Source organism: Sphaerodactylus townsendi, linkage group LG01 (assembly GCF_021028975.2).
Source record: "Sphaerodactylus townsendi isolate TG3544 linkage group LG01, MPM_Stown_v2.3, whole genome shotgun sequence".
NCBI classification, from domain to species: Eukaryota; Metazoa; Chordata; class Lepidosauria; order Squamata; family Sphaerodactylidae; genus Sphaerodactylus; species Sphaerodactylus townsendi.
In genome coordinates this window covers 159593044-159619157 of record NC_059425.1, presented here as the reverse complement: position 1 = coordinate 159619157, position 26114 = coordinate 159593044, and the positions used below count along the sequence as shown (strand labels likewise).

At 42.8% G+C, this 26114-nt stretch overlaps 1 protein-coding gene across 1 annotated transcript in view; it reads left to right on the top strand.

Moving 5' to 3' along the window:
* MBOAT2 (membrane bound O-acyltransferase domain containing 2) overlaps window positions 1–26114 on the top strand; it is a 116465-nt gene that overhangs the window by 32596 nt on the left and 57755 nt on the right. Inside the window, exon 3 of the mRNA XM_048498376.1 lies at window positions 1304–1381. Within this exon, the coding sequence (XP_048354333.1) occupies window positions 1304–1381 (78 nt within the window). The remainder of the gene's footprint in view (window positions 1–1303; window positions 1382–26114) is intronic.

The following is a 26114-nucleotide window of genomic DNA, read 5'->3' as shown; positions in this document are numbered from 1 at the left end:
TACTGGCACTCTGTCCTCCTCCCCAATATTGTCTTCCCACCTTTTACAGAATGATAAAGAGGGGACAGAGTTTCCTTCTCTCACTTCTCTCTCTGCCACCATGAAGAGAGGTTCCTGCATTGAAGTTCTATTTCAACAGCCTCTTACTGACAACAGCTATCTATCTCAAACCTTCTTTCCTTAGAGCTGATTGCCTAGGATATAGCACGAAATGCACTCTTCAAAAAAAAAAAAAGCAGGTTCTGTGGGTTCAGAATTCCTCACACTGACAACCAAGACAAATGCCTTATGCACCTTAGTGAAGACCCAATGTCTCACCTCTATTTGTAGCTATACTTCCTTTTGTTCCTAGCAGACAAATCTGAACTTCCTCAGTTCCAAACCTGACTACCTCAGGTCTAATAAAAAACAGGGAAAACTATAGGCTCTACTCCCACATCCCCTGAATATAACTCCTCAGAACCACCTTTTAGGAAGGTACATCACAATCACAAATACCCAGACAGGCAGCCAAAATCTAAACTATTGTCCTCCCCTTGCTGCCACGTACAAATTAGCATGAGTTGAATGCCCACTGCAGCTGAATGCTGACCTTACTTGAGGTCAGTCCACTTCAGCTGCTTCCCACTGTGTTATTTCCATCAAATCCATTTGCAACATGGTCTTCATTATGCGCCTTCACAAGACATTAGTTGATGGACATAGACAGTATGAAAGTCGTGTCAGTAGGAAGAGGAGTCCTGTAGTCTATGTTCAGCTGAGAGCTCACACCTGCCTTCCTCAGACTGGCAAGTCAGCTCTCTGCTATTCCACATGGGACTGCCCAGGTGCCACAATAATGAAAACAGAGTTGCACTTATCTGTAACCATTGTTCACCAGAAAGGATAAGGAAGGAACATTATAAAGATAGATCCATTTTTTTCATGTACTTATTAAAAAAAAAAACCTCCCTGAAAAGCATTGTGGGGGTACATTTCTATGGGTGTCTCACATCAAATGATACAGAATTATGTTGCTGTTTACAGTTTCAGCAATCCCAGGATATAATTTGAAATATTACAAATATGGAAAACAGGGACTATGGGACTATGAGATGATATACAACGAACCTGTGGCCCATAAGAGAGCAAAGTTCTGTGGCATCACCTCCAAACTTCTGAGACTTTATATGCAGACTTGGTAGAAATTGAGTAAAGATGATTTTATGGCTTAGAAATGAATTAATCAGGACAATATTTTTTTATTGCATATTGCTGAAGGAGTACCTGCACTAACAATATTTAACATTTTTGTCCCCCTTAGGTATGCCTTACATTTTGTTATACAAAGTGGAATTTCCTACTATATCATGATCATTATAGGAGTGGAAAATATGCACAAGTGAGTACTGAGATGGTCATAACTGAACAAGATGGTCTAAGTGAACAAGCAAGTGGGCAGAGCTTTAGGACATCAGTTTGTCCACATTGAGTGAAATAGTGTGACTGAAAGATGGAAGACCGTCTAGACATGTTTTGGCAAGGAAAGGTCTTTGCTGATTTTTTGAGGAAGATAATATTTTATTTAAGCATGTTTACAATTTATTTAGCACAGTTTTTTATATTTATAGAATATATGTTGCAACATTTATAAAAATGTGTCGTCATTTTTATCTAATATTTTACAATTGAAAGAGCAAGTTGCTTGCAATACGGGGGCAAGTAGGTTCATCCTGGTACATTTCCAGTGCAATCCTAATCAGAGTTGGATCTGATAAACCCAGGGGTCTTAGAAGAATGTAACTCTCTTTGAGATTACATTGTACATATTTTATACTGAACTCAGTAAATGTTATTAGCTACTGTTAGCTCTGTTTCCAGTGTCTGAATACACCTGAGAAAGGTAGTCTCCCTCTCTCTTGCTCTCTCCTCTGCTATTCAACATGCCAAAAGCATGTCACACTTGCTGTTTACAAGAATGAGCCCTAGGGAGGATTCTGTAATTCTCAGTGTTTAGCAGTTAACATGTTTTCATTGCTTCATCATAAATTATGTGACTTGAACGTTTGTAATACATCTGAGTGCAGAGTTGTGTGACGGGTGAGATTGTACTATTTTGTTTCCCTGTCATTTTTTAAAAGAATAAAAAATGCATGACACTCTTTTTACCCTTGAGTAATTGCAATGTGCGTGCTTTGATTTAACTAGAATTGTTTTTATTCAGGCTGTTAGTTGGCATCTAGGGGATGCATGGCTTGTGCTTGTCTCTACCATACGCTCATTACATCACACGAGAATATGCACTGCCGTATCTGTGTGTGCTGTTTATATGGATGTAGTTACAAATGTTTAGGGGAATCTTTATTCAGTGCAAGGGGATGCTTGAGGGCTCTGCCTGGGGGAAGGGCAATATGAAATAGTTCAATAAAATAAGAACTCTAAAAAATTGGTTTGAATTAAAAAGTATAAATGATATGGTTATTGAAACATCTTTTTAAAGGAGTGCAAATGTCTATGTGGTTAAATACTGTTGTCTGCATACTTTCAGCACATTGATTTGAACATTAATTTTGCAAATTTTTGTGACATTTTATTAGTCTGGAGTAAGGACAACACCATATGGGCCGTATGCTGAAGTACATCAAGGCTTTCTACAGCTGATAGCTTGATTTCGTGGTTTTGCTTCAGAAACTTCTGCACTCTGTGCTGCATTGGCTTTCTACCATTCTAACCCTTCTACCATTCTAACCCTGGGTCTTATATTCATTCCCCAGGTAGTCCTGTGGGCATTGGTGGGATTCAAATAATTTAACAACCAGTTCTAGTGGTGGGATTCAAATAATTTAACAACTGATTGTTTACAAGCACCTTTTTAACAACCGGTTTTGCAAAAGTGGTACGAACCTGCTGAATCCCACCACTGCCTGTGGGGCTTGAGAAGTGCTGGTAGGGGCAATTCTCCCCCCGCCATACCATTTCTCAAGCCCCCGAGGAATGGAGTGGGGGGTGAACTGAAAAAGTGTGGGTTTTTAACCTGGATATTTTCAGTAATAGTGACTTTATTCATCTTTACTGAAAATTTCAGAGTTAAAAAACCCAAATGTGAAATTTACTGATTTTGTAAATCAGTGCTCAAGCCTCATAACAATGTCTAATGTGCAGAGGAACAGAGAAGATAGACCCAGCATGTAGACAGCTAGATAGGGCTGTAAGGTTAGTGACCTTTCTCCCCTTCTGTGACCTCGGACTGATAATCTCAGGTATAATTTCTTCCTCCTTCTTGGAAGACCTGTTCTCCCTCTTTTCTTAGCAAGCAAAGTACCTAGAGGTTAACCCTGTCTCTCAGCTTTCCTATCTGAAATGTAGTTTAATAATAAACATTTAACTTTATATTTGCCAGTTCTCTGTGCAATTAGCATCCATGCCAACAGCATTCAGTCTCATGTCACACATATCTGAGGTCCACCCCCTCCCCCAGTCATTGTAATAACTTTATTGGGACCATCTTCAATGGCACAAAAGTATGGACAAACTGCCAAGGCACTAGTGTACATCTACTAACCCCAACAGTTAGAACAGAAATCCCTTGAGAGAAGGCCATAAAGATCATGGCCTGAAATAAGTTTCCTCTCCTCCTTCAGTTCCATCTGTTACCCAAAGTGGAGACCCAGTCTCTCAATATAGTGGGGAATATTAGCTTAGAGCAGACTGCTTATTAATGTTGCAAGAGGCTGGGTAAGGAATCTTTAATACCAGTGTATCTGAAGATCAGCTCTTGGAAGGAAATCCAGAGAGAAGAATATAATGCAAATTTGACAGTCTTTATTATAGGGATAAGGGGTTTACAGTCACTTAGTCAATGCAGCAAACATGCTCACACAGAGTTCCTAAGATAGGTTGGAAAATAGATTTGGAATAGAAAGGAGTATGGGATATATATTCACCTGATCACAACGTGAAGAAGATCCAGGGTTCAGAGCCAAATGCCCAGGGTTTGGTTCCAGGGGGCACTGCTTTGGACACAGCGACAAAGACGGAAAGGTGTCAATGGCACTGGGCGGTTGGCCCTTTGGAGGGTAGGACATTTATAGGGTAAAAAATTACCTCTGGGGGTGTCAGGACAACCTCTTGGAACTGCCCGGATGGATTGTTTTGAGAAACAATAGAATGTATTGTAAGGTGGTCAAAAGAAGTTAGTTACAGAAGGGAGTATCTGGGTGAAGATCATCAGGGGAGGCAATGACATCAAGATTCTTCTTGTGGCTGGGAATGAGTATCTATTCAGCAGGGCTACTGTATCATGTTGAGGACACATTCTTCTTTGGCTGTGGAGCTGAAAATGTGCTGATCTGGCAAACAAGCTGCATGAGAATAGAAAAACAATTCGTGGAAGTTTCTTGTTGGTAGACCTGGCTATTGTCAGAGAATGGGCTTCCCATCTCCAACGCCAGCATCACGCTTTAGGCTGGCATGCGGGCAGGGATACCTGTGACTAAGCACTCCCCCCCCACCCTCTGGTGGTAACACATCTAAGTAACAGAAGAACTTGCTGAAGTCAAAGATTTGCACACCCTTTTAAGTCACTGTTGCTGGTCCCAACAAAGGTATTTTATGGATTGTGGTTTGTTTTTAGATTTTGATTTTTGGACCAGTTTTTACTGAATGTTTACTCATGATCATAGAATATTTGTGTAAATCTTTGCTCAGGGCTGTTTGCAGGTTGTGTGTTCTGTGGACTTTTGGAAGGCAGTGATTAGTTCCACATCTGGGTGAACTGATACAGGCTTATTATATGATACGTGTTTTCATCTCTGGCATAAATTTTTCTCACCGCATATCAGAAAATGTTGCCACAGAGAGAGGCATGCTGAGAAATATGAACAAGTACACACTATAATGATTTTGTTACCAGTATGATCTGTTCAGAACCATGAAGGTTTATTTTAAAAAATTAGGGGTTCAGAAATTAACTCTGTAGCTGCAGCATTAATCCTGACTGATGTATGCATCCTAGAATGAAAAGGTGAAATGAAATCTGACTTCTTTGTGATTGAACATTTTCGTAAAGTAGATTAGGGAGGTAGTTTCAGTCCTGATAGAAATGTATGATTAACTGGAGGTTAAGAATAGAAAGTAGACTGAATTAGGGTGTTCATTCCCTTATTGTGATTGAATTCCTTAGGCCTGATGCCCTGAGTGCTCTGTGTGTGACGTTTGATGTGGAAATCCACATGTTGATGGATTCCCCCCCCCCCCCCCCGAGAACCAGTGTGGTGTAGTGGTTAAGAGCTGTTGACATTGATCTGAAGAACTGGGTTTGATTCCCTACTTTTATACATGAAGCCTGCAGGGTGACCTTGGGCTAGTCACAGTTTTCTCAGAACACTCTCAATCCCACCTGTTGTCATGCAAGCCCATGGCAAGATAGGGGGGAGCGGTTTCTGAGATGTGCCCTACCAGTCATGTCTCTGTGGGTGTCACAGTTCAGATTAAGATGGATGCCAAATCTTGATTCTGGACTTTGATCTTAATGGAGTGGGGGGGGGGGGCTCTGGTTACTATATTCTTCTCCACCCTACTCCCTAATCACACATGCATAGTAGCCAAAAGTACCTTTCCTGAAACCTCTGTTGTTTAAATCTGGAAAACAAAATCACAGTCTTTAAAAAGCCACACCTGTCCTTAGAGCAGGCTCACTCTAATCTGGAGAACCGGGTTTGATTCCCCGCTCTGCCATTTGAGCTGTGGAGGCTGTCCAGAACCAGATCAGCTTGTGCACTCCAACAGATGCCAGCTGGGTGATCTTGGGCTAGTTACAGCTCTTCAGAGATCTCTCAGCCCCACCCACCTCACAGGGTGTTTCTTGTCGGGGGGAGGGAAAGGAGATTGTATTTTTGAAGGCATTCATGGCTGGACTCAACTGGTTGTTGTGGGTATTCCGGGCTGTGTGGCTGTGGTCTGGTAGATCTTGTTCCTAACATTTCGCCTGCATCTGTGGTTGGCTACCAGACCATGGCCACATAGCCTGGAAAACCCACAACGACCAGGAAAGGAGATTGTCAGCCCCTTTGAGTCTCCTTACAGGAGAGAAAGGGAGGATATAAATCCAAGCTCCTCCTTCTATCTCACAAAGGGTATTCAAGCACTACTCTGCCTCAATATAGTCAGCTTTCCTGATTCCTTTCTTCCATAGCCAATCCAACCATAATGTTTCCTGTCCTACTACCAGAAGACCATCAACTCTAATGTTGAATTGGAATGTTCTGAGTTATAAATTTATCAGCTCTGCCTAAAACTTAATCAAGAGTTGGATTCTCTCCATCTATGACTCATTCGAGCCACTTTCCACTGTATTGTTCTCTCCTGAGAATGGAACTATGTTTTGTCCAGGAAGGTTGCCTTTCTTTAGTATCGCCAGAGAGTTAAATTTTCCTATATCTAGTGATCCCAAATGAGGCCCCCTCACCCTTTAGTCCCTGAACTACCTTTAGTTTGATTCCACTGTGCCTGACGTTGCTCTCCTGCCACCCCGGCATTCTGCCTCCGCGGAACTGATAAATATCACCCTCTCTGCAACAACCTCTACTGTCCTCCTCTATCCTTCACCATCCTAGGCTCCTTGAAATTTTGTGAGTGTGTGTTTTGCCAAACTGCGAGTATACCTTTCATTATTTTTGTTCTTTAATAAAATTGTTAAACTTCACTTAAATTCTGATGTCTTCTGGCTTTCTAAAGGGAACCCCCCTCTTGTAAAACATGAGTGGAAAAGATCCCAGTTACCCTTACTCTTGCAGGACAAGATCTGTCCCTGCTAATTCCCCAACCTAAAATGGGACAGGCCCAGAGGTGGGATTCAGCCAGTTTGCACTGGTTCTGCTGAACCGGTAGCTAACTGGCTGAAGGGGCAGTCAGGTAAGTGGGCAGTCAGGTAAGTGGGCAGAGGGGGATGCGCGGAGGAGTGTGCACAGTGGAATTTGGAGAGGGCTGGGAGGCTTGCTGGAGTGCCAGCAGGGCCGGTTCCCCACATGCGAGGCCCAATGCGTGGAGGGGCCTGGCCTGCCCTGTTGGTGTGGCCTGCTGGGGTGGCCTGCCCTGTTGGCACTCCAGCAGGCCTCCCGACCCTCCTCTGCTGGCCTCCCGCAGCCAGTCCCCCACAGTTGCCACCTTCCCTCGCCTCTCCCTGCCCAGCATCTGAAAGGGGGGTGGAGGCGCAGCAGCCAGGTAAGGGGGGGCGCAGCAAGGGGGGAACTGGTGGTTGATCTTGAATCCCACCACTGGACAGGCCCCCCTGTTTTGGGTAACACAACTACCTCGCGAGGTGTTTGTTGTGGGCAGAGGAGCGGAAGGAGTTTATGAACATAAGAACAAGCCAGCTGGATCAGACCAAAGTCCATCTAGTCCAGCTCTCTGCTGCTCGCAGTGGCCCACCAGGTGCCCCTGGGAGCTCACATGTAGGATGTGAACGCAATGGCCTTCTGCTGCTGTTGCTCCCGATCACCTGGTCTGTTAAGGCATTTGCAATCTCAGATCAAAGAGGATCAAGATTGGTAGCCATAAATCAACTTCTCCTCCATAAATCTGTCCAAGCCCCTTTTAAAGCTATCCAGGTTAGTGGCCATCACCACCTCCTGTGGCAGCATATTCCAAACACCAATCACACGTTGCGTGAAGAAGTGTTTCCTTTTATTAGTCCTAATTCTTCCCCCCAGCATTTTCAATGAATGTCCCCTGGTTCTAGTATTGTGAGAAAGAGAGAAAAATGTCTCTCTGTCAACATTTTCTACCCCATGCATAATTTTGTAGACTTCAATCATATCCCCCCTCAGCCGCCTCCTCTCCAAACTAAAGAGTCCCAAACGCTGCAGCCTCTCCTCATAGGGAAGGTGCTCCAGTCCCTCAATCATCCTTGTTGCCCTTCTCTGCACTTTTTCTATCTCCTCAATATCCTTTTTGAGATGCGGCGACCAGAACTGGACACAGTACTCCAAGTGCGCAGTCGCGACCACTGTTTTATATATGGGCATGACAATCTTTGCAGTTTTATTCTCAATTCCTTTTCTAATGATCCCTAAAGCATAGAGTTTGCTCTTTTCACAGCTGCCATGCTTCGAGCTGAAATTCCCATTGAACTATCAACTAAGACACTTACATCCCTTTCCTGCTCTGTTACTGCGAGCTCTGACCTCCGTAGCTTGTATGTGAAGTTTGGATTTTTTGCCCCTATGTGCATCACTTTACATTTTGCTACATTGAACTGCATTTGCCATTTCTTAGCCCTCTCACCTAATTTATCAAGGTCCGCTTGGAGCTCTTCGCAATCCTTTGCGGTTCCCACCCTACATAATTTGGTATCTGCAAACTTGGCCACCACGCTACCCACCCCTACTTCCAGGTCATTTATGAATAGGTTAAAGAGCACTGGTCCCAAAACGGATCCTTGGGGGACACCACTCCCGACATCTCTCCATTGCGAGAACTTCCCATTTACACCCACTCTTTGTTTCCTGTTTCTCAACCAGTTTTTAATCCATAGGAGGACTTCCCCTCTTATTCCTTCATTGCTGAGTTTTCTCAACAGTCTCTGGTGAGGAACTTTGTCAAAAGCCTTTTGGAAATCCAAGTAGACAATGTCCACCGGTCCACCCCTGTCCACATGCCTGTTTACACCCTCAAAGAACTCTAATAAGTTTGTAAGACAGGATTTGCCTCTGCAAAAGCCATGCTGACTCTTTCTCAGCAGGTCTTGCTTTTCTACATGTTTTATAATTTTATCTTTAATGATAGATTCTACTAATTTACCAGGAACAGATGTCAAACTGACTGGCCTGTAATTTCCCGGGTCCCCCCTAGATCCTTTCTTAAAGATTGGTGTGACATTGGCCACCTTCCAGTCTTCAGGGATGGAGCCTGATTTCAGGGATAAGTTGCATATTAAAGTGAGAAGATCCGCAATTTCATGCTTGAGCTCTTTAAGAACTCTTGGGTGAATGCAATCTGGGCCAGGGGATTTGGTAACATTTAGTTTATCAATGGCTGCCAGAACTTCTTCCTTGTCTACCACTGTCTTTGCTAGTTCCTCGGATTCGCCTCCGGTTCAGGAAGCTTGGTTCAGTTTGTAAGGTCTTTGAAATTCCTTACCAGAGGGAAAGGCAGGATTTTTTATTATTGGAATGCTGGACGCCGCTTTAATTTGTTGAGGTTTTATATAATTCTTGGAGCAAATTTTGTAAATTTTTTATCACTGCTTTTGAATGTTTACTATTTTATACTGTATCCCTATATGCTGTACACCGCCCAGAGCCCTTTGGGGATGGGGCGGTATAAAAGCCTAATAAAATAATAAAATAATAATAAATACTATCCAGACTAATTTCCTCATATTGATTTTTCCATGTCCCAGATGCATTGCTTCATCTTCTCTGTTAATGGAAACCAGACAGAAGCAACTGTCTCTTTTAGCCTGGTTAACAGTTATTAAAATATTGGCTCACAATCAATCTCAGTAAGCAGTAGAGACTTTTGAAGATGGGTCTGTTTGCTTATAGATAAGTATAATTCACTTAATTTGGACTGCAGTTCCCTTTTTTGCTCTGGGGAAGACTGGTACTTATATTTTGTTCAGTAACCATCTCATAGCGAATGAGTGGTGCTGCCTTCAGGAAGGAAAATGGTGATTCAAAAAGCCCCCCGCAAAACTCCTCCTCAGAGTTCCGGGGGGGGGGGGGAACAAACAAAAGTTAACTCTTTAGAGTCAAGTTCCTCTCTCATTCAAAAGCTCCAAAACTCCAAAACGCTTTCTCAAAGGTGCTCCTGTTTGCATGTGCACTCACTCAAAACTTAAAAGCAAAAACACGGTTGGTGCCCAAAAACAGCTGAGGCAAAAATTAACCTCTTCAATGCTGGGGCCCAATAACCTGTTGGAAGATCCACACCTGGTGCGTGTGTATCCCTTGAAAAGTAGCAGAGTGGCACAGAGGCTAAACACAGAGGCTAAACACAGGGAAGCTTACCTGGGTACAAACACGTGGTTGAGCTTGCTAGAGAGAAGTTCAGACACAAAAGAAAATCAGAGTCATTTGTAGTTTCTTATCTAATAAAAAGAGTATTTATTAGTGAACTCCATTTTGGATAGAAAGGTGTAGAGATAGGTTCACTATCTAGTCTAATCTAGCTGGATGGAGGCAGATGCGTAGGAGACACATCCTCTCCCTAGGCATGGTGAAGGTAAGAGGTAAAATGGAGAGTGTCCGAGAAGAAGGCGGAAGCAAGGGAGGAAGTCCCTAAGAGTATCAGTCTACATCAAAGGGATAGACTCAGCATGATAGAGTAAAGGTGACAAATTCCTAAGTCCCTATCTAGCCACTAGCTCGCTAGTAAAAAAACCCCTCTGTAGGATGAGGCAGGAAACAGCGTACAGTCCCTTTCTTCCAACACATTAAAGAGTGCTGGGGGAGACAGCCCATCTTGCTTTTAAAAACCCAAAGCAAACTTGTGATCTTTAGCCAAGGAGGTTGAAGGTTTTTTCCTCTGGGTACAGTTCTAGATAAGATTTGTAAGGATAATTACAGATCTGGAACCATGTGTGTTGGACTGTTGAGCAGGGAAAGAGCAGTAAGGTAACAGGCTGTGAGAAAAGGGATAGCATTCTGTATCATTGCTGCACTCAGAATCTTTGCTGCATTTAAGAATCAAATTATAAATAAATAAATAGTTCCCTATAGAGGCTACTGTCCTTTTTCTTTTTAAAAATACACCTTTAAAGCTTTATTTCAACTTGATAGCTATGTCCTTTGTTCCTTGCCTATGTCTGAGAAAAGTTTGATAAGGAACGGGGATTTATGTTAACCGAGTACCATCCATCCCCTAATTTCAGGGAGTTTTAAAAATGGTTATAATGGTTTAAAGAAGGCATCCATTTTCGCAAAATTTTCAGGTCTTTGAAATGATGAATCATGAAAAGCTGCTTCTTTTTTAATCAAACAAGTAGCTAAGATTAATAGGCTTGTATGGCAGATCTCAGATATCCATGACACTAAAAGCTCTCGCATTTCCAGCCCTAGGAATTTTCTAGGCCCTTTCAGCAATTGTTTGTATAGTGTTACTTTCGGGAGTATCACTGACTTTGATATCACTGACAGTAATACTGAACTTTATGTGGCATTTGTAGCCTGCAGGTACACTGAATATCGCCCTGTAGCAAATGTGGAAAGTGAAAAAGGAAACATGACGAGAATTTGCACAGGTGTTTCCAAGTGCACTTGCAACAAATGTGAGCACTGCCTTTATTTGTGCAAGTTAATCTGCATCACTGATTATTTCCAGCAGAGTACTTTGTGCTCCATTTTAGAACTGACAGTTTGTGGGTGTGGTTTGTCATCCACAGCATAGCCGCACTGTCAGTAGAACCAAGTTCTGTGCAGTCTGATCCTCTCGGTATCTAAGCAGCTGTTTATCTTTACTTAGCAAAGGTAATAGCAAAGTTAATATTCCTGTCAACATATCAGTTTTTGGGCTCCTTCAGCTGAATCCACAGATTTTCCCAAAGCCATTAGGATCAAAACCCCAATTCATTCATCTCTTCACCCCATAATATCACTTAGGACCAAACACAATTGAAGTCTTGTGAGAGGGGTGTTCTGTTGTAAAAATCCATTTGGACTAGATTTAGGCAGATTTTGAGCAAGTTGTAGGGATGCCAGCTTCCTGGTGGAGCTTAAGGATCCCCAGAATTATAGAGATCAGTTTCCTTGGAGAAAATGGATGCTTTTGGAGGGTCAATTCCATGTCACTGTATCTCCAAATCTCCAGGAGTTCCTCAACCTGGCTTGCAACCCTACATCCCTCCCCCCAAGGGAACCTGGCAACCCTAGCAAGTTGCCCTCCCGCCCCCAACTCAGTGAAAGCTGTTCTAGTGTTTACAGCTACTTGAGTGTTTACAACTGTCTGTGATTGTCAGACCTCTCCCCAGAGGTGGGATCCAGCAGGTTCTCACAGGTTCCCGAGAGTAGGTTGCTAATTATTTGTGTGTGCCGAGAGGGGGTTACTAATTGGTGATTTTGCCATGTGATTTTTGCCTTAGTTACGCCCCTCCTCTCAGCAGTAGCGCGCAGAACTTGAAGCAGTCTAGCAGGAGATGCACCAGCATGCGTGGCAGCCTGCGCCTGCGTGCATTCGTTTCCCGCCCAAGGACCGGCACAGCAGCTGCGTCCTTGCCACAGTCCTGCCCAGGAATGCCCCGCCCCTCGAATGCCCGGCCACGCCCCCATCGTGCCCCGCCCAGCCCCATTGGCGCTACGCCACAGTTTGAATCCCACCACCATGGGAACCTGTTACTAAAATGTTTGGATCCCACCACTGCCTCTCCCCCCCCCCCATCCCCTCAACTTGAAGATGAGTGATTTTAAAAAAACTATTCTAAAATATTGATATGTGCTCTCAGTGGTGCCCTTTTAAAAAAACCATCCTTAAATATTGACATATCATTAGAATACTGGAACGATAGACTAGGTAGATTCCCAGCTTCTGTTTTTTAAAAAGGCCCTGTTCCCTTTTCCTCGTGGAGATATACGGAAGAAGGCGTATCTCTGGAAGGGAAGAGTTTAGAGACTTACTTAAAAATGAAACTGGGACTTCAGAGAATCTGTTTAGCCTATTGCTGCACTATTCCTTGAATGTACCAATAATTTGGGGCTATTGTTTTTAAAAAAGGTGTGTGTTCTGAAATTCCAGGTGACTGCACTCTCCCATGAACATTTTCCTTACTGAAGGCGCATGTGAAAGGAAATAAACTGACTCCACAACTGTGAAAATGCAAGGGAGGGCAGACATGCGTATGAACTGTGCCCAAGACAGTTCCAATGTTTGTGGATTGACTCCCCCAAAATCAATAGTAAGCCGAATCTGTGGGAAAGCTCTTCTCCTCAGAGCATGTGTCTTTCTGCAGCTCATGATAAGATTGACAGGGGCTTCTTACCCTGGTTTCTCATGGGCATGCACTCCCTAGCCTGGGTTTTTTTTCTTGCAGTACTGCAAGGCAACAGCGTCATTGTGTCATCTTATTTGTATTGATTGGAATGGCCTTTATTTATATTCAGATAATTAACAAGTATGAATTGGCTTATGAAGAGTTTGGCTGGGGAAGTTGAATAAATTCAGGTGTGACCAAGCCTGTTTCCAGAGGTGGGATCCAGCAGGTTCTCACCAGTTCCTGAGAGTGGGTTACTAATTATTTGTGTGTGCCGAGAGGGGGTTACTAATTGGGTCTGCTTTTCCGTTAGAAATTCCATTAGATCCAAAAATCATAAAGTCCTGCTGTTTCCTATGTGGCTGGTTAGCGAAGGTAGAAAACAGGATAATTCTCCCTGTTGGGCTGTTTTAAAAGCATGTTTTAGAAATATGGTAAAGTTCCTTGTTTAAGGAAAGTATCCTTCTTTTGATTTCTAGAAACAAAATTAAGTATTTGAAAGTATTAAGTATTTGACAGGCAGTCAATTAGAGGAGAAGTAGTTGTTTCTGTTGGCAGTAGACGATAGGACTTGCTATAATGAGTTTAAATTATGGACAGAAAGATACCAGCTGGAAATTAGGAACTTTTTTTTACAGTAAGAGTTTTTTACAGTAACAGAGAAATTATTAATGCCCCGCCCCCGGAATGCCTGGCCATGCCCCGGTTGTGCCCCGCCCAGCCCCATTGGCACTATACCACTGTTTGAATCCCACCACCATGGGAACCTGTTACTAAAATTTTTGGATCCCACCACTGCCTGTTTCCCTTTGAGATGTTAAGTAAACATTAATATGGAATTTGTTTCTGAGAGCAAAGACTTGAACTAGCGGGTAATTAAATGGTGGGTTTCTCAAAAGAGCATTGGTAAAAAGCACCTTCTGTTTGAAACTAAGATATGCCTTATTTATATTTATATTCACTAATTACTGCTTATCAAATAACTCTACATACCAGTATACCATTTTCTTCCTTTGGTGTTTCATAGCTTTGGCATGTACTATGTCACCAGCTTTGGCCTAGCTCAGGGGTAGGGAACCTGCGGCTCTCCAGATGTTCAGGAACTACAATTCCCATCAGCCTCTGTCAGCATGGCCAATTGGCCATGCTGGTAGGTGCTGATGGGAATTGTAGTTCCTGAACATCTGGAGAGCCGCAGGTTCCCTACCCCTGGCCTAGCTGATGGAAGAGGAGGAGATGGACTCCTGTTTGCTTGGAGTTCGTAGTGGGAGCAGCGCTGTTCTTTGTGAATGTGTGTTAGTTTTTCAGAACATCTGTTTGGGCACTATAGAAATGGAATGCAGGAATAGATGGGTGTCAATGTCATAGGCACAAAAAACCCCTGGGCCTAGCCCTAGATTTACAAAGTAAATTGGTCATGTGAGTCACCATAGCTGAAAGGTTGGGAACAATTACCCTCGCAGATCCCTTTGACTCCCCTCTCCCCAGTAAATGCTGGAGGTTATGCATCCTGATTGGGCCAAAGTCATATGGACTGGAAAGCTGTAATAACAGGGAGAAAGGGGAATTGGACAAACTGCTCCATCTTCTGCCAGGGGAGTAGGTGGCTATATAAGTGGACTGTAATCCATAGAATAAGATCCTGTACATGGTTTAACTGTGTTAAATTTGGAAGAAACTTTTGTTTAAATGTGCTGATAGCATCTTTTGGATTATTCATCACTGATCTTTTATTAAGCATTGCCATTCTGGCAACTATACTCTATGCTAGTGAATCACATTCTTTTGTGTAGCTGTGTTCTCATCAGCTGTCTTGTCAGTCTGGTGTCAAATCGAAAAAAAAAATTGACAAGCTGAGTTTATGGTTCTCGCCGGATTCCTGGAAGTATTGGGAACTATTTGTTGGTAATTTTGACCTTCACCTTGTGCAGAGGAGGGCATTATCAGTTGGCTACCTTCAAAAAAATAAGACATACTGTTATTTTACTTTCAATATCATAACTTAAAGAGAAATTGTATTTATTAATTGGTAATTCTTAAGCAGGGGTTTAGTTCCAGTAAGGCGGCAAGAGATGCAGTAGCCAGATTGGTTACATACTAGGGAGCTTAAGCCAAGCGGGCTTTCACCAGCCAATGTTAAATATGGGTACTATAGGAGGATTTTCAGGGAGCAAGAGTCTTCCATTAGCAATAATCAGAAACAGAAAGTGAGCATGGGGGAAAAATTGCTTTAAGGAGCTTTGTGGGAGAGGGGGGAGTATCGCGTGCATTCACCAACCGACATGTCCATCCTTTCCCTGCAAGTGTACACACATTTCACATTTTGGGAAATGAGTTGCACGGAAGCGTAATGTGTTCACTACTGACAGCCTTTTTGGTAATGATGCAGAATAATGCACTTTCCATCCACTTTCAATATACTTTGTAGCTGGACTTTTACTATGGCGGAATAGCAAAAAACTGCAATTTCAAAATTGTGAAAGTGGGATGTTGAAAGTGCATTCATTCTGCATGTGCAAGTAAGGGGCCATTTCCGGCAAAATGGTGTAGTTTGGTTCAAAGGAAACGTGGCTACATGGCTTGGTAGAACGGAAATGTGAGCTATGTATAGGAAGAAGCGAAGATTTTGATTTATAATTCCCTTTCCTGCAGGTAGACTTCCCCAAAGGGCTTTGGATAATCTTCCTGCCCTCACAACAAACACCTGTGAGGTAGGTGGGAGCTGAGAGTTGGCAGAAGCCTGGGACTAGCCCAAGGTCACCTAGCCAAGGTGGGTGTACAGGCCGGAATCTGGAATTTCAGATAATGGCCTCCACCAGCTCAGGTGGCAGAGCTGGGAATCAAACTCAAGTTCCTCCAGATTGTAGGGATACACAAGCTCTTAACTCCTGTTTCATCAAGGCCTGCGCCTGCTAATTTTGAGCATCTAGTCGGGGTTAATTTTGAGCATCTAGTACAACATCTAGTACAACATAATTTCTTGTACTTATTTCAAATAGATAGATCAGCAGAAAGCTTTACATGCATAGGAACCTCCTGATGAGGCAGGGCCTCTCAGTTTCTTCATTATTTGGTTAATCTCAGACCAGCGCCGCTACGCTGTTCCATGCACAAAATTGGAATTCTGGATGAGTCCTTTCATACTGGAGCTTTATACCGTGCAGCATTGAGCTCTAGCCAAGAGCGCTTTGTTCTTCCTTCCTTGTGTTAGAATTATAGTATTTACCAATACACCAAGGATATTTTGAGATTCATCAGAATACTTTAATTCATTTTTTAATTGTTGCTCGTTTTGTACAGCTTTTATGTCATTGGGTCTCCTAGAAGTTCTGCAGAATGTTCTTAGCTGGCAATACCCACTCAGCAACTGTTTGTTGTGTTTCAAACTATCAATGTCCAATTCTGAACCTTGTAAAAGTCTAGTGCAGTTTTAAGTTGTGTAGAAGAAGAGGAGAGTTTGGATTTATACCCACTTGGTGTAGGCAGCAAGTGTGGTAGAGTGGTTAAGAGCAGGTGGACTCTAGTTTGATTCCCCATCCCTCTACATGAGCAGCAGACTCTTATCTGATGAACCAGATTCGTTTCCCCACTCCTATAGTTTTGCAGGGTGACATTGGGCTGGTCACCATGTTCTTGAATCCTTCAGCCCCACTCTCCACCTCACAAGGTGCAGCCCATTGGAGGACGAGAAGTGTTAAGTTTGTGGGTGCCACCAATTCTCCTTACAGGAGAGAAATTTGGGTGGGTGGTATAAATCCAAACTCCCTTTGCTCCTTCCCAACCATAAGGACACCCAAAGCAGCTTACAAACTCTTTTCCCCTCCTCTCCCCAACAGATACCTTGCAAGATAGATGGGGTTGAGAGTTCTGAGAGAACTGTGACTAGCCCAAGATCACCCAGGAGGCTTCATGTGGAGGAGTGGGGAAACAAACCTGATTCACCAGATTAGAGTCCACCACTCTTAACCACTTCACCAAGCTGACTTGAGGATTTCTCCAGAAAGGCTTGACAGCTATGTGAAGGCTACTAAAAACACCTCCTTCTCAGAAGCCAAGTTGCGATGGTGGGCTGCAACCCTGGGATCTGGAATGTCTTCTGTTACAGTGGTCAGTGTTCCCGGGCAGGGGGTTGTATGGCTGTATATTTATATATTCTTCTACCACCCTCTTCTTTGCAGTATCAATGTCACCTGACAGCTTTTCTTGGCTGCCACTTGGCTAGGGTAATATATAAATCCAGCATGATTAATGCCAGAATGCAGTTGGCCTGTAAAGCTGTGGGAGACCTGGATAAGTCGCTTTTCTTGTGAATGTAGTCATGTACGAGCCTGCAGTTAAACCTCACAAATGTGTACCTCTGAGAGCACAAATAACAATGGTACAATTGCAAACACGTGAGCAGTTATTCTGCTTTACTATCAAGGGCAGAAATTCAAATTGCTACTTAAATTGTCATGACAAGGAGCTTAGTCAGTAGATTTTCATTTATTTGGAAAAAATTTTTGCTGCCACTGCCATGTCTCACAGTACTTTTGCAGTTATTTATGTTTTCAAAATGAATTTAAACTATAACATGAGTGTGTTTATATGTAATATAGTTCAAGCTTCAAGACATAAAAGTCTTAGCTTCATGGAACGAGTCCCCTGGTTATCTGGAAAAGACACTTCGAACAAGATCCAAATATCTTCTTGTAGAGATTGTACCTGCTTCAGAGTACACTTTCATCTTCTGATGCACATGAGCAAGTTAGGTTGATTAGAAGGATTTCATAAATCTTACATAAATTGCTGGAATTTGGTGCTTTGTTCCAAAAAACAAGGACACAGTAGGATTTGGTGAAGATGGCAGCTATTTATTTCGGCTTCCGTTTCCCCTTCTTAGTTTTCATTAGAGGAGCGACTTTCAACTTTCTTGATGTTTCTGTAAGTGAAGGAAAGAAGTCAGCCACCCTGAGTTCTTTTGGTTGGTGGCCCAGGAGAGAAAGGTGGACATATCAAATTCAAACTTTTTTCTTCTTCTCAATGTTTAGCCACACTCTGCTTCCAAGTGATTTGGTTGGGAACAAAACGATCCTGAATCATAGAAGCACATGACATGCTTTCAAGCTTATTCTAACAAACATTACTTCTGTCAAATAAATCAGGCTCTCCTACCAAAGAAAGAGGCAAAATCTGATGCGTCTAGAAAAAGTCACTTGGAATGTATGTTCCTTTCTTAAACCGGGTTGTTTATATTAGGAAGCAGTGTGCTGGGCTTCGTGCACAGAATAGGATTAAGAATTCTTGGTGCTGGGCAAGTTGTAAATGATGCAATTGTTCGTTTGGAATGTTGGTGTGTTTGACTTCATTATCATTCTTTCAATGAAATGCTTGATGTGGAGTGTTTGACTCGCTTTCAGAGGCTCGCTTAGAGTGGTGCTTGCGCTGACATTAAGTTCTGTAAAATATGCCTCTTGTCATAGTAGCTTCCTGATTGAAAGTACGATCGTACGAATCACCCAGTGCAGATATAATTTACTGCAGCTGTTTGAACTTGAATATGTGCAGGAGCATCTTCCATTTCTGGAGAAGACAGGACAATAGGGCACACTTATATGGGTACAATAGGGTACAGTGAACCTAAGATTCTCGTAGTTCAATAGGGTAGTTCATAATAGTGTTCCTTTGTACTAGGATATCATCATCTTGATGTGCTTCTTGTGTATGAAATTACGTGGTTACTAAATCTTTGCCCTAAGAAACTCCTGGAGCCCAGTATTCCACTGCCAAATGGTTAGAAATATTTTGTATAAATTGTGTTTATTTTTTGAGATGATCATGCTATATGGGTTTTAGGAGATCAATTGGTTATAAAAGGAAGACCGTTAACTGACTTGTCTTTTGTTTGGCTATTGACCCAGAATTGGCCATTAACTAAGTGTTAGCATGAACTGTTATTTCTTAGATTAAGCTAGGACTGGTGGAAAAATTCACAATTAAACCTAGTAATTTAAATCACAAACTTTACCAAATCTTGAAGTTTGTATAATTAATAGAGAGTCTCCAAATTCTGACACCTCTGGGAAATTCTTTGGTACTGCTAGCAGTACTAAAAATGAGCCCCCCAGACTAAAAAAAAACGTGAAAAACAATTCAAAATACAAAAAAAATCAAACCGAATTTCAAAATGTTTCCAGGTATATGACCGAACATAAAAGTTATGCCTTTTGTCCTCATTCAGGGCATACAGATGTAATTTTATGCCCTAATGTAAATCCAAACCGCAATTCCCCACCAAAATTTTAAAAGGTATTGACTAAGCCTAGTTAGGTGGCGGGGAGGGCGGTTGCCCATACCGGGAGTGGGGGGTGGGCCTCAGCATTTTGCATCACCGGCCAAGCATTTCCCTGTAGATATGCCTCTGGTTGGACCCATTGGATGCTTACGGAGCTGCTTGATTAGGGTGTATATATTTTGATCTCTGAACAGTAATGGAAAAAACTTGAACCATTCAGATAGGCAGTGACGCAGTTACTATATTGTTGAATACACTACAGAATGTTTGCTCAGTGCAGTAGCCTCGTGTTTCTTGATTCTGAGAATTTTGTTTATGATTCCAGTAGTATTTGATATGCAACATTTTAATACTCAGATGGTTACTGTAAGGTTTCAATATCTTTTGATACACAGGTGTGGCAAACAGGTATGAATTATTAATGCCACTACTGGCTGCTTCACTTTCGTAGTCCATTTTGTTTTAGCAGGAATTTGTGTAACTCATCACTAGACCAAATCCTGTGAGGTAAAAGCCGCGAGAGTGTTCTTTTTTCATGGTGGTACCTTGCTTTCTGTCCCAATAATAATCAGGCGGTAGTTTAAAAAAATTTGGAAACCACATCCAAAGATCTTTGGGGTTAGAAAGCGTCTACAACTGGAAATGTGAATTTGGGTTGTCTTTGTGGATTTAGGAAGGGATGTTTCATATTTTAGGTTATTTTTAGGTTATAAACCTAAATCTAGAGATAACTTGTTTGCAAGCACACGTGATAAACATGACTCCCTGATTAGTCATGTATGGCTGTGAATTCACTGTAATTTTGTGTGCAACATTCTTCACTGTTGTCATTTGCAGTACTAATAAACATGTTTGCATACAAAACAAACTCAAGATCTGCATGAAATGTATCCCACAAATATGAATACTTCATTGTCTCCCCTGTATTCCCTTCCTCATATTAGGTTGAATGCATGTTTTCCAGATAACAGGGTCCATAATTCCCTATCAGTTTTCGTCAGCATGGCCAATTGGCCATGCTGGTAGGGGCTGATGGGAATTGTAGTTCCTGAACATCTGGAGAGCCGCAGGTTCCCTACCCCTGTACTAGGTCATCTTTCTGTCCCACATATACTCCCCGCTTTTCCTACTCCCTTCTCTCCTTTCTACTGGCTATATAACAAAACTTAGCCACTGTGTAAGAAATAATATTCGCCTAATCCTCAAGTGAAAAATTGACCTTAAATGCATCTGAATGTTTAAAAACTCTGGTCAGCAAAGGCAAAATCAAACATTTTCTAACATCTTGATGAAATTTACTTCGCAATAAAATTTGAATCATCATTTCAATTGCTCCTAAATTGCAAGGAACCAAATTGAGCCTCCGTAGGTGAATGCTGAAATCTCCCTCTAGGCAGAGCCAATGGAAAGACATTAAAATGTGCTCTTGAGAAGGCCCACCAAAATTTGCAGGAAGTAATAGCTGTTATAATATAGGGCAATGGCAAATCCCTTCCAACTCGTTAATAACCTGCATAGACATGGGAGAAGGGCCATCTCATCCTATAACTTGATGTATTTAGAAAGGTGGGGGGGAGCAGGTGTGGCTTTTGCCCAGCAGAACTTCTCATTGGCCATTGGAGATTTGCTTGGCTATATAGATTTTTTTAAAAGCTTCCACCACAGAACAAGACACACAGATTATGTGGAGGCTGCTGCTGGGCCCAGATTAGGAGGGTGGCATTAAGTTCTCTGAGTCACCAGCACATCTGAGTGAATAACATATAGTTCATGTTGTCTGGGAGTTGCTATTGTGCCTGGCCCCAATAACACTTCCCTCCAAGACAGGAAGGAGGTGAGCAGGGGAGGCCAAAATTGTCTTGGAAAGGGCCCTTGCTTTTACTGACGGAAACCAAGGCTTGAAGCCTGGCAGTACTGTTATGGTTGCATGGCTACCCCATAAGGGTTATTATGCCCTCTTTTCTTAAAAATACAGATGCTACTTCTGTTTCAGGGCATTTAACCCCCATTAACCTCCTTTTATGGTGGTGAGCTGGGCCCCCTGCAGGGAGTTGCAGGGATCACCTCACTTACCCCATTTTTCTCTCTTTACACTGTTTCCCTTCTCCTGTCACCTTTTCTCTACTTCCTAGTCTCTGCCCACTAAACAACCAATCTTTTATCTGTCCCCAGTGCCAAATTTACCTATAGGCTTGGCAGGCTGAAGCCTAGGGCCTCAAAATCTAGGGAGCCTCTGGTCAAGGGGTATAATATTTTTGACACTGGCACAGGTATATGCATTTTATTTATGCTTCCCCCCCCCCCAAACATTATGTTAGTTAATAATAACATCTTATGCAATTTAGAGGAGGAATTGTGGAATTTTAACCTCCCGTCATCATTCTTGGCTTTACTCAGTTTTGTTTAAAATTATCTTCCTCTAGTCTTGAGGGTGGGGGATTGGGAGGGGCCTCATAAGTGGAATAGCCCTAGGACCTCTCTTCATCTAACTCCGGCACTGTCTACCCCCAGTCTTCAGTTGTGTTCTTTGTTTATTTTATTTGTACCCTGTCTTTCTCCACCGAAAGATGCCTATATCATCCTAGTGTGAAATTCAGTATTACACCACATTGGCGTTTGTTGGATGGCTGCTGTTGGACAGTAGCAAGCAACCAGGCCTGGGTACGTCACAGAAGTTTCTGGTAGCAAGTCACTTGGTTGCCCTTGCCAGACCTAGTCTTAATGAGTCCTCTCTTTCTGCTTTTTACTGACAGAAATGAAGGCTTCTAACACATGCTGGGAATACTGTTGTGGTTGCCACTGAGAGGGTATTTGTTTCTTAAAGCTGTAAGCTCTGCTTCTGTTATTTATTTATTGTACACTGTGCTGGGCAGCCAGTTTGGTGCAGTGGTTAGGAATGTTGGAGTAATACCTGGAAGACCCAGGTTCAGACTCCCACTCTTATTGTGGAAACTCACTGGGTGACCTTTGGCCAATCATACATTCTCAGGCTAACCTACCTCACAGGGTTGTTGTGAGATAAGAGGAGAATTCTGATGGCTGCTTTGGGTCTCCATTACAGGGAAATAGGAGTATAAATGAATTACATAAATACATGTTTTGTGATGTTTTAATCCCCATTGTGTTTTTCCTAAAGATTCTTTTTAATAAACTTGGGGATATTTTTAGATTTATGAAAAGATCAGTTGCATGTGCTTATGTCTCTAATTTCTGGATATAACCACCTAGAGAGATTAGGCCTGGTTGACAGTTAGTTATATTGACAGGTGACCTATAAGAAACTTGTGTGAAGTGAGCATCCCATTCCTTCCTTTTGATCCCTTTCCCGCTTCTCTGTCACCCCTCACTCATTAGGCTGCTCCCATGGCTTGGGCCTCTGACCTTCTCCTCATCCACTACTGGCATTGCTGTCATGGTGGGGAGAAAGGTAGCAATGAATCCTACAGTGCTGTCCACCTACATTCAACATTGCTGCCTTGGCATGCAGGTGACCGTGATGATATCCACACCCCTTCCACCTCTAGCATTACCATCTCAGCTCTGCAGTGACAACGAGGAGTCCTGCATTCCTCTGCCTGACTCCAGTGTTGCTGCTGCAACAGGACATGAGAACTTCGCCTCTCAGTGGCAGGAATCCCATATATCCTCCCCACCTGTCCCAAGATGGAGGGAAAGGGTCAGAGGGCCCCACACATCTTGCCCTGACCGCCTCCAGTTTTGGCTTCACCATGTTTTGTGATGTTTCATCACCTTAGCAGCTGGCAGTTTCCATGCCTTCTCCCTTGCTCCTCTTCAGTTTTGTCACATCAGCAGCTGTTGGGGGCAGAGAGCAATGGCTTCTTCTCCCTCTCCTGTGTTGCCCTCTTCCTTGCATGTTATATATGCTTGCACAGACAACTGTTCTCTGTTTTTTTGTAAACCGCTCCTTTTTTACTTTTAGGATTTTTCTTCAAACCTAGATTCGAGTCCAGTAGCACCTTAGAGACCAACAAGCTTTCCAGGGTATAAGCTTTCAAGAGTCAATGCTCCCTTCATCATATACCAGTCGGAATGGAGATCTGAGTCCTTTTATCCCAGTCAGAAGGTGGGAGGGGTATTGCAGAGGAGGAACACAGGATGCAGAGGTACAATGTGCATTGTAATCAGCTTGATTAGAGTAGAATTATGCTTAAGGGCAGAAAATTAGTATCTGTGGTGACATAAGCGGCCTATGTCCCTGTTCAGCCCATGAGGAAGGTCCGTTGTTTTGAATTGGTGAATGAACTCAGGTTCAGCAATCTTGTGTTGTAATCACCCTTTGAAGTTTCTGCAGACCAGTATGGCTACCCCTGAAACTTTCTTCAAACCCGGGTCTACTTTCTCTCTCCATGGCCCCAATCCACTGATTTAAGTATGTGCAGGTGGAGTCATGTTGAGACTTATAGTTAATAATGTACTCTTACGAGGACCATGTCCTAGTGAAGCCCGTCATGTGACTGGCCCTAACTGTGCCATCCTAAGTACAGTTACACCTTTCTATGTCCACTGAAGGCAGTGGTCTTTAAAGGTTGATTTGTGGGTCAGAAATGAAGCTGTAACCTTTTATCTGATATGGCTAATGACTTTGGTTTCTATTAATTGGAGGCACTGAATGAGCAGTCCAGACTTCTCCTAGAGGCGACTGAAGGCATCTTGGATGGGTGATTTCCTAACCCTTTCTCAGAGAGGCAGGAACTAAAACTTGCTTCTTCCTGTGGAAGGCTTGGGCATCCATCTCGTGCTTCAGTATTTTTCCTGCCTCAGCAGGGAGAGCAGTGATTCTACTGAGCTCCAAAGCCAATATACGTTTTCTCTTCTTCTTTTTAGTGTTTTTATCTGTTTTTGTCTATTTTTGTCAGTGGATGTTCTTGTAGTCAGCTTCTGAGTACATGAAGCTGGTTGTTGTTGTTGTTGTTGTTGTTGTTGTTGTTGTTGTTGTTGTTGTTGTTGTTGTTGTTGTTGTTGTGTGGTACTCCTGCCAGAACAGAATATAGTACCTTAGATCCCTGTGCTAGTGCTCTGACTGCAATGCGTTTAGAGTGGGTTGCCCTGTTTCTGTGGCGAATCAGTGATGGCATCGCAATTTGTAATTTATAGGTACATGGTGCAAACTTGACCTGAAATGCTTGTCTATAATTATCATTTCCTCCTAGGGTTGAAAGGGTTTTATGAAGTTCTAGGCAAACTTGGTTAATTCTCGTCAGACAGGTACCTACGCTTTATAGGCTCATCTGTAAAAGCCATGTACTGCCACTGCTTTCTTTATGCAACTTTCTCTATGCAACTGCTGTGTAATCAGACCATGTGACCAAGCATCATCATCAGTATGCAGATGACACCCAGCTGCAGCTCTAGATGGGTGGCCAATTGGATGCCACCCCAAATGCACTGGCCAGATGTCTGGAGGCTGTGGTGAAGTGGCTTAAGCAGAGTCGACTGAAACTTTTGAAGACAGAGGTCCTACATCTGACCTAGAAAGACCTGAGTTTGGGATGCCAGCTCCCAGCTCTTGACTTGGCCACCAGGAGTTTGGGTGTGATTCTGGATGCCTCCCTTTCAATGGAGGCACAGGTCACCAATGTTGCGATGGTGGCATTTTTCATCTGCCAGCTTAGGCAGCTGGTGCACTTCCTATCCCCCGACCCAGCCTCAGTGATTTATTCAGCGGTCAAATTCAGGTGAGACTATTGGAACTCACTCTATGCAGGGCTGCTCCAGAAACTCAAACTGGTCCAGAATGTGGCTGTGTGTGTCCTTATGGGGGACCCCATGGAGGGTGAATATATAACCGTTGCTCCTCCAGCTGTACTGGCGACCCAATCAAGTTCAAAAGTTTTGGTGCTGATTTTCAAAGCTCTAAAATGGGTGGCCAACCTATGGCACCCCAGATGTTCATGGACTACAATTCCCATCAGCCCCTGCCAGCATGGCCAATTGGCATGGCCAAAAAGTCCATGAACATCTAGAGTGCCATAGGTCGGCCACCCCTGCTCTAAAAGATCTGGGACCTTTGTACCTATGGGACTGCTCTCCAAATACACCCTCCCCCAAAGTGCTGTGCTGAGCTGGGAACAACTTACTGGTGATCCTTGACCCGAAGAGTATCCAGCTTCCCTCAACCAGATTCTCAGCTGTGGCCCTGGCCTGGTAGAAAACTCTCTCATGAGACCTGGGCCCTGCAGGATTTGATGCAATTCCACAGGGCTTGTAAGACTGAGATGTTCTGCAAGGCCTACAATTGAAGACAGCAGTGGGTTTCATCTTGGCTGGCCTCTCTTTCTCCTTTCTCCCCTCCCCTTTTGCCTGTTTACCTATATCTACCTACTTTCATTCCACATCTCTTCCTTGCTGAGGGTACCTTGCTATTCCTTCTCCTCTATTTTCCCCTCTTGTCTGGTCCTCATTATTGTTATACAGCTGAGGGGCCCATTAGAATTTTAATAGATGCCAAGGATTTTAAATGGTAAATTATATTAATTTAAATTAATAGTAATACTTTAAATTAAAATTAATCGTTTTAATATTTGTGTTGCTATTTTTAATGATTTTGTTGAGTGTATACTTTTTATGTTGTAACCCACCCTCAGCCCTGCAAGGATAGGCAGGATATAAATTTAAATAAATAAATAGTTGTTGGAAATTGTTGGAAACCCTGAGCCCAACTTGGTCAGGAAAGGGCAGGTTAGAAGTCAAAAAAGTAAGCAAACAAACCAGCTAAATAAATAACAGCCTTTTTTTGGCGCTAAGAGTATCCTTATTTGAATCAGATTTCTTGACGGCTTATTGTCACTGTTTCCCCACATCGAAAAACTCTTATTGTTTGCGTGAGTCACTGTTGAATTTCTGAGCATTACACAATGCAATAGTGTTTGTGTGTGT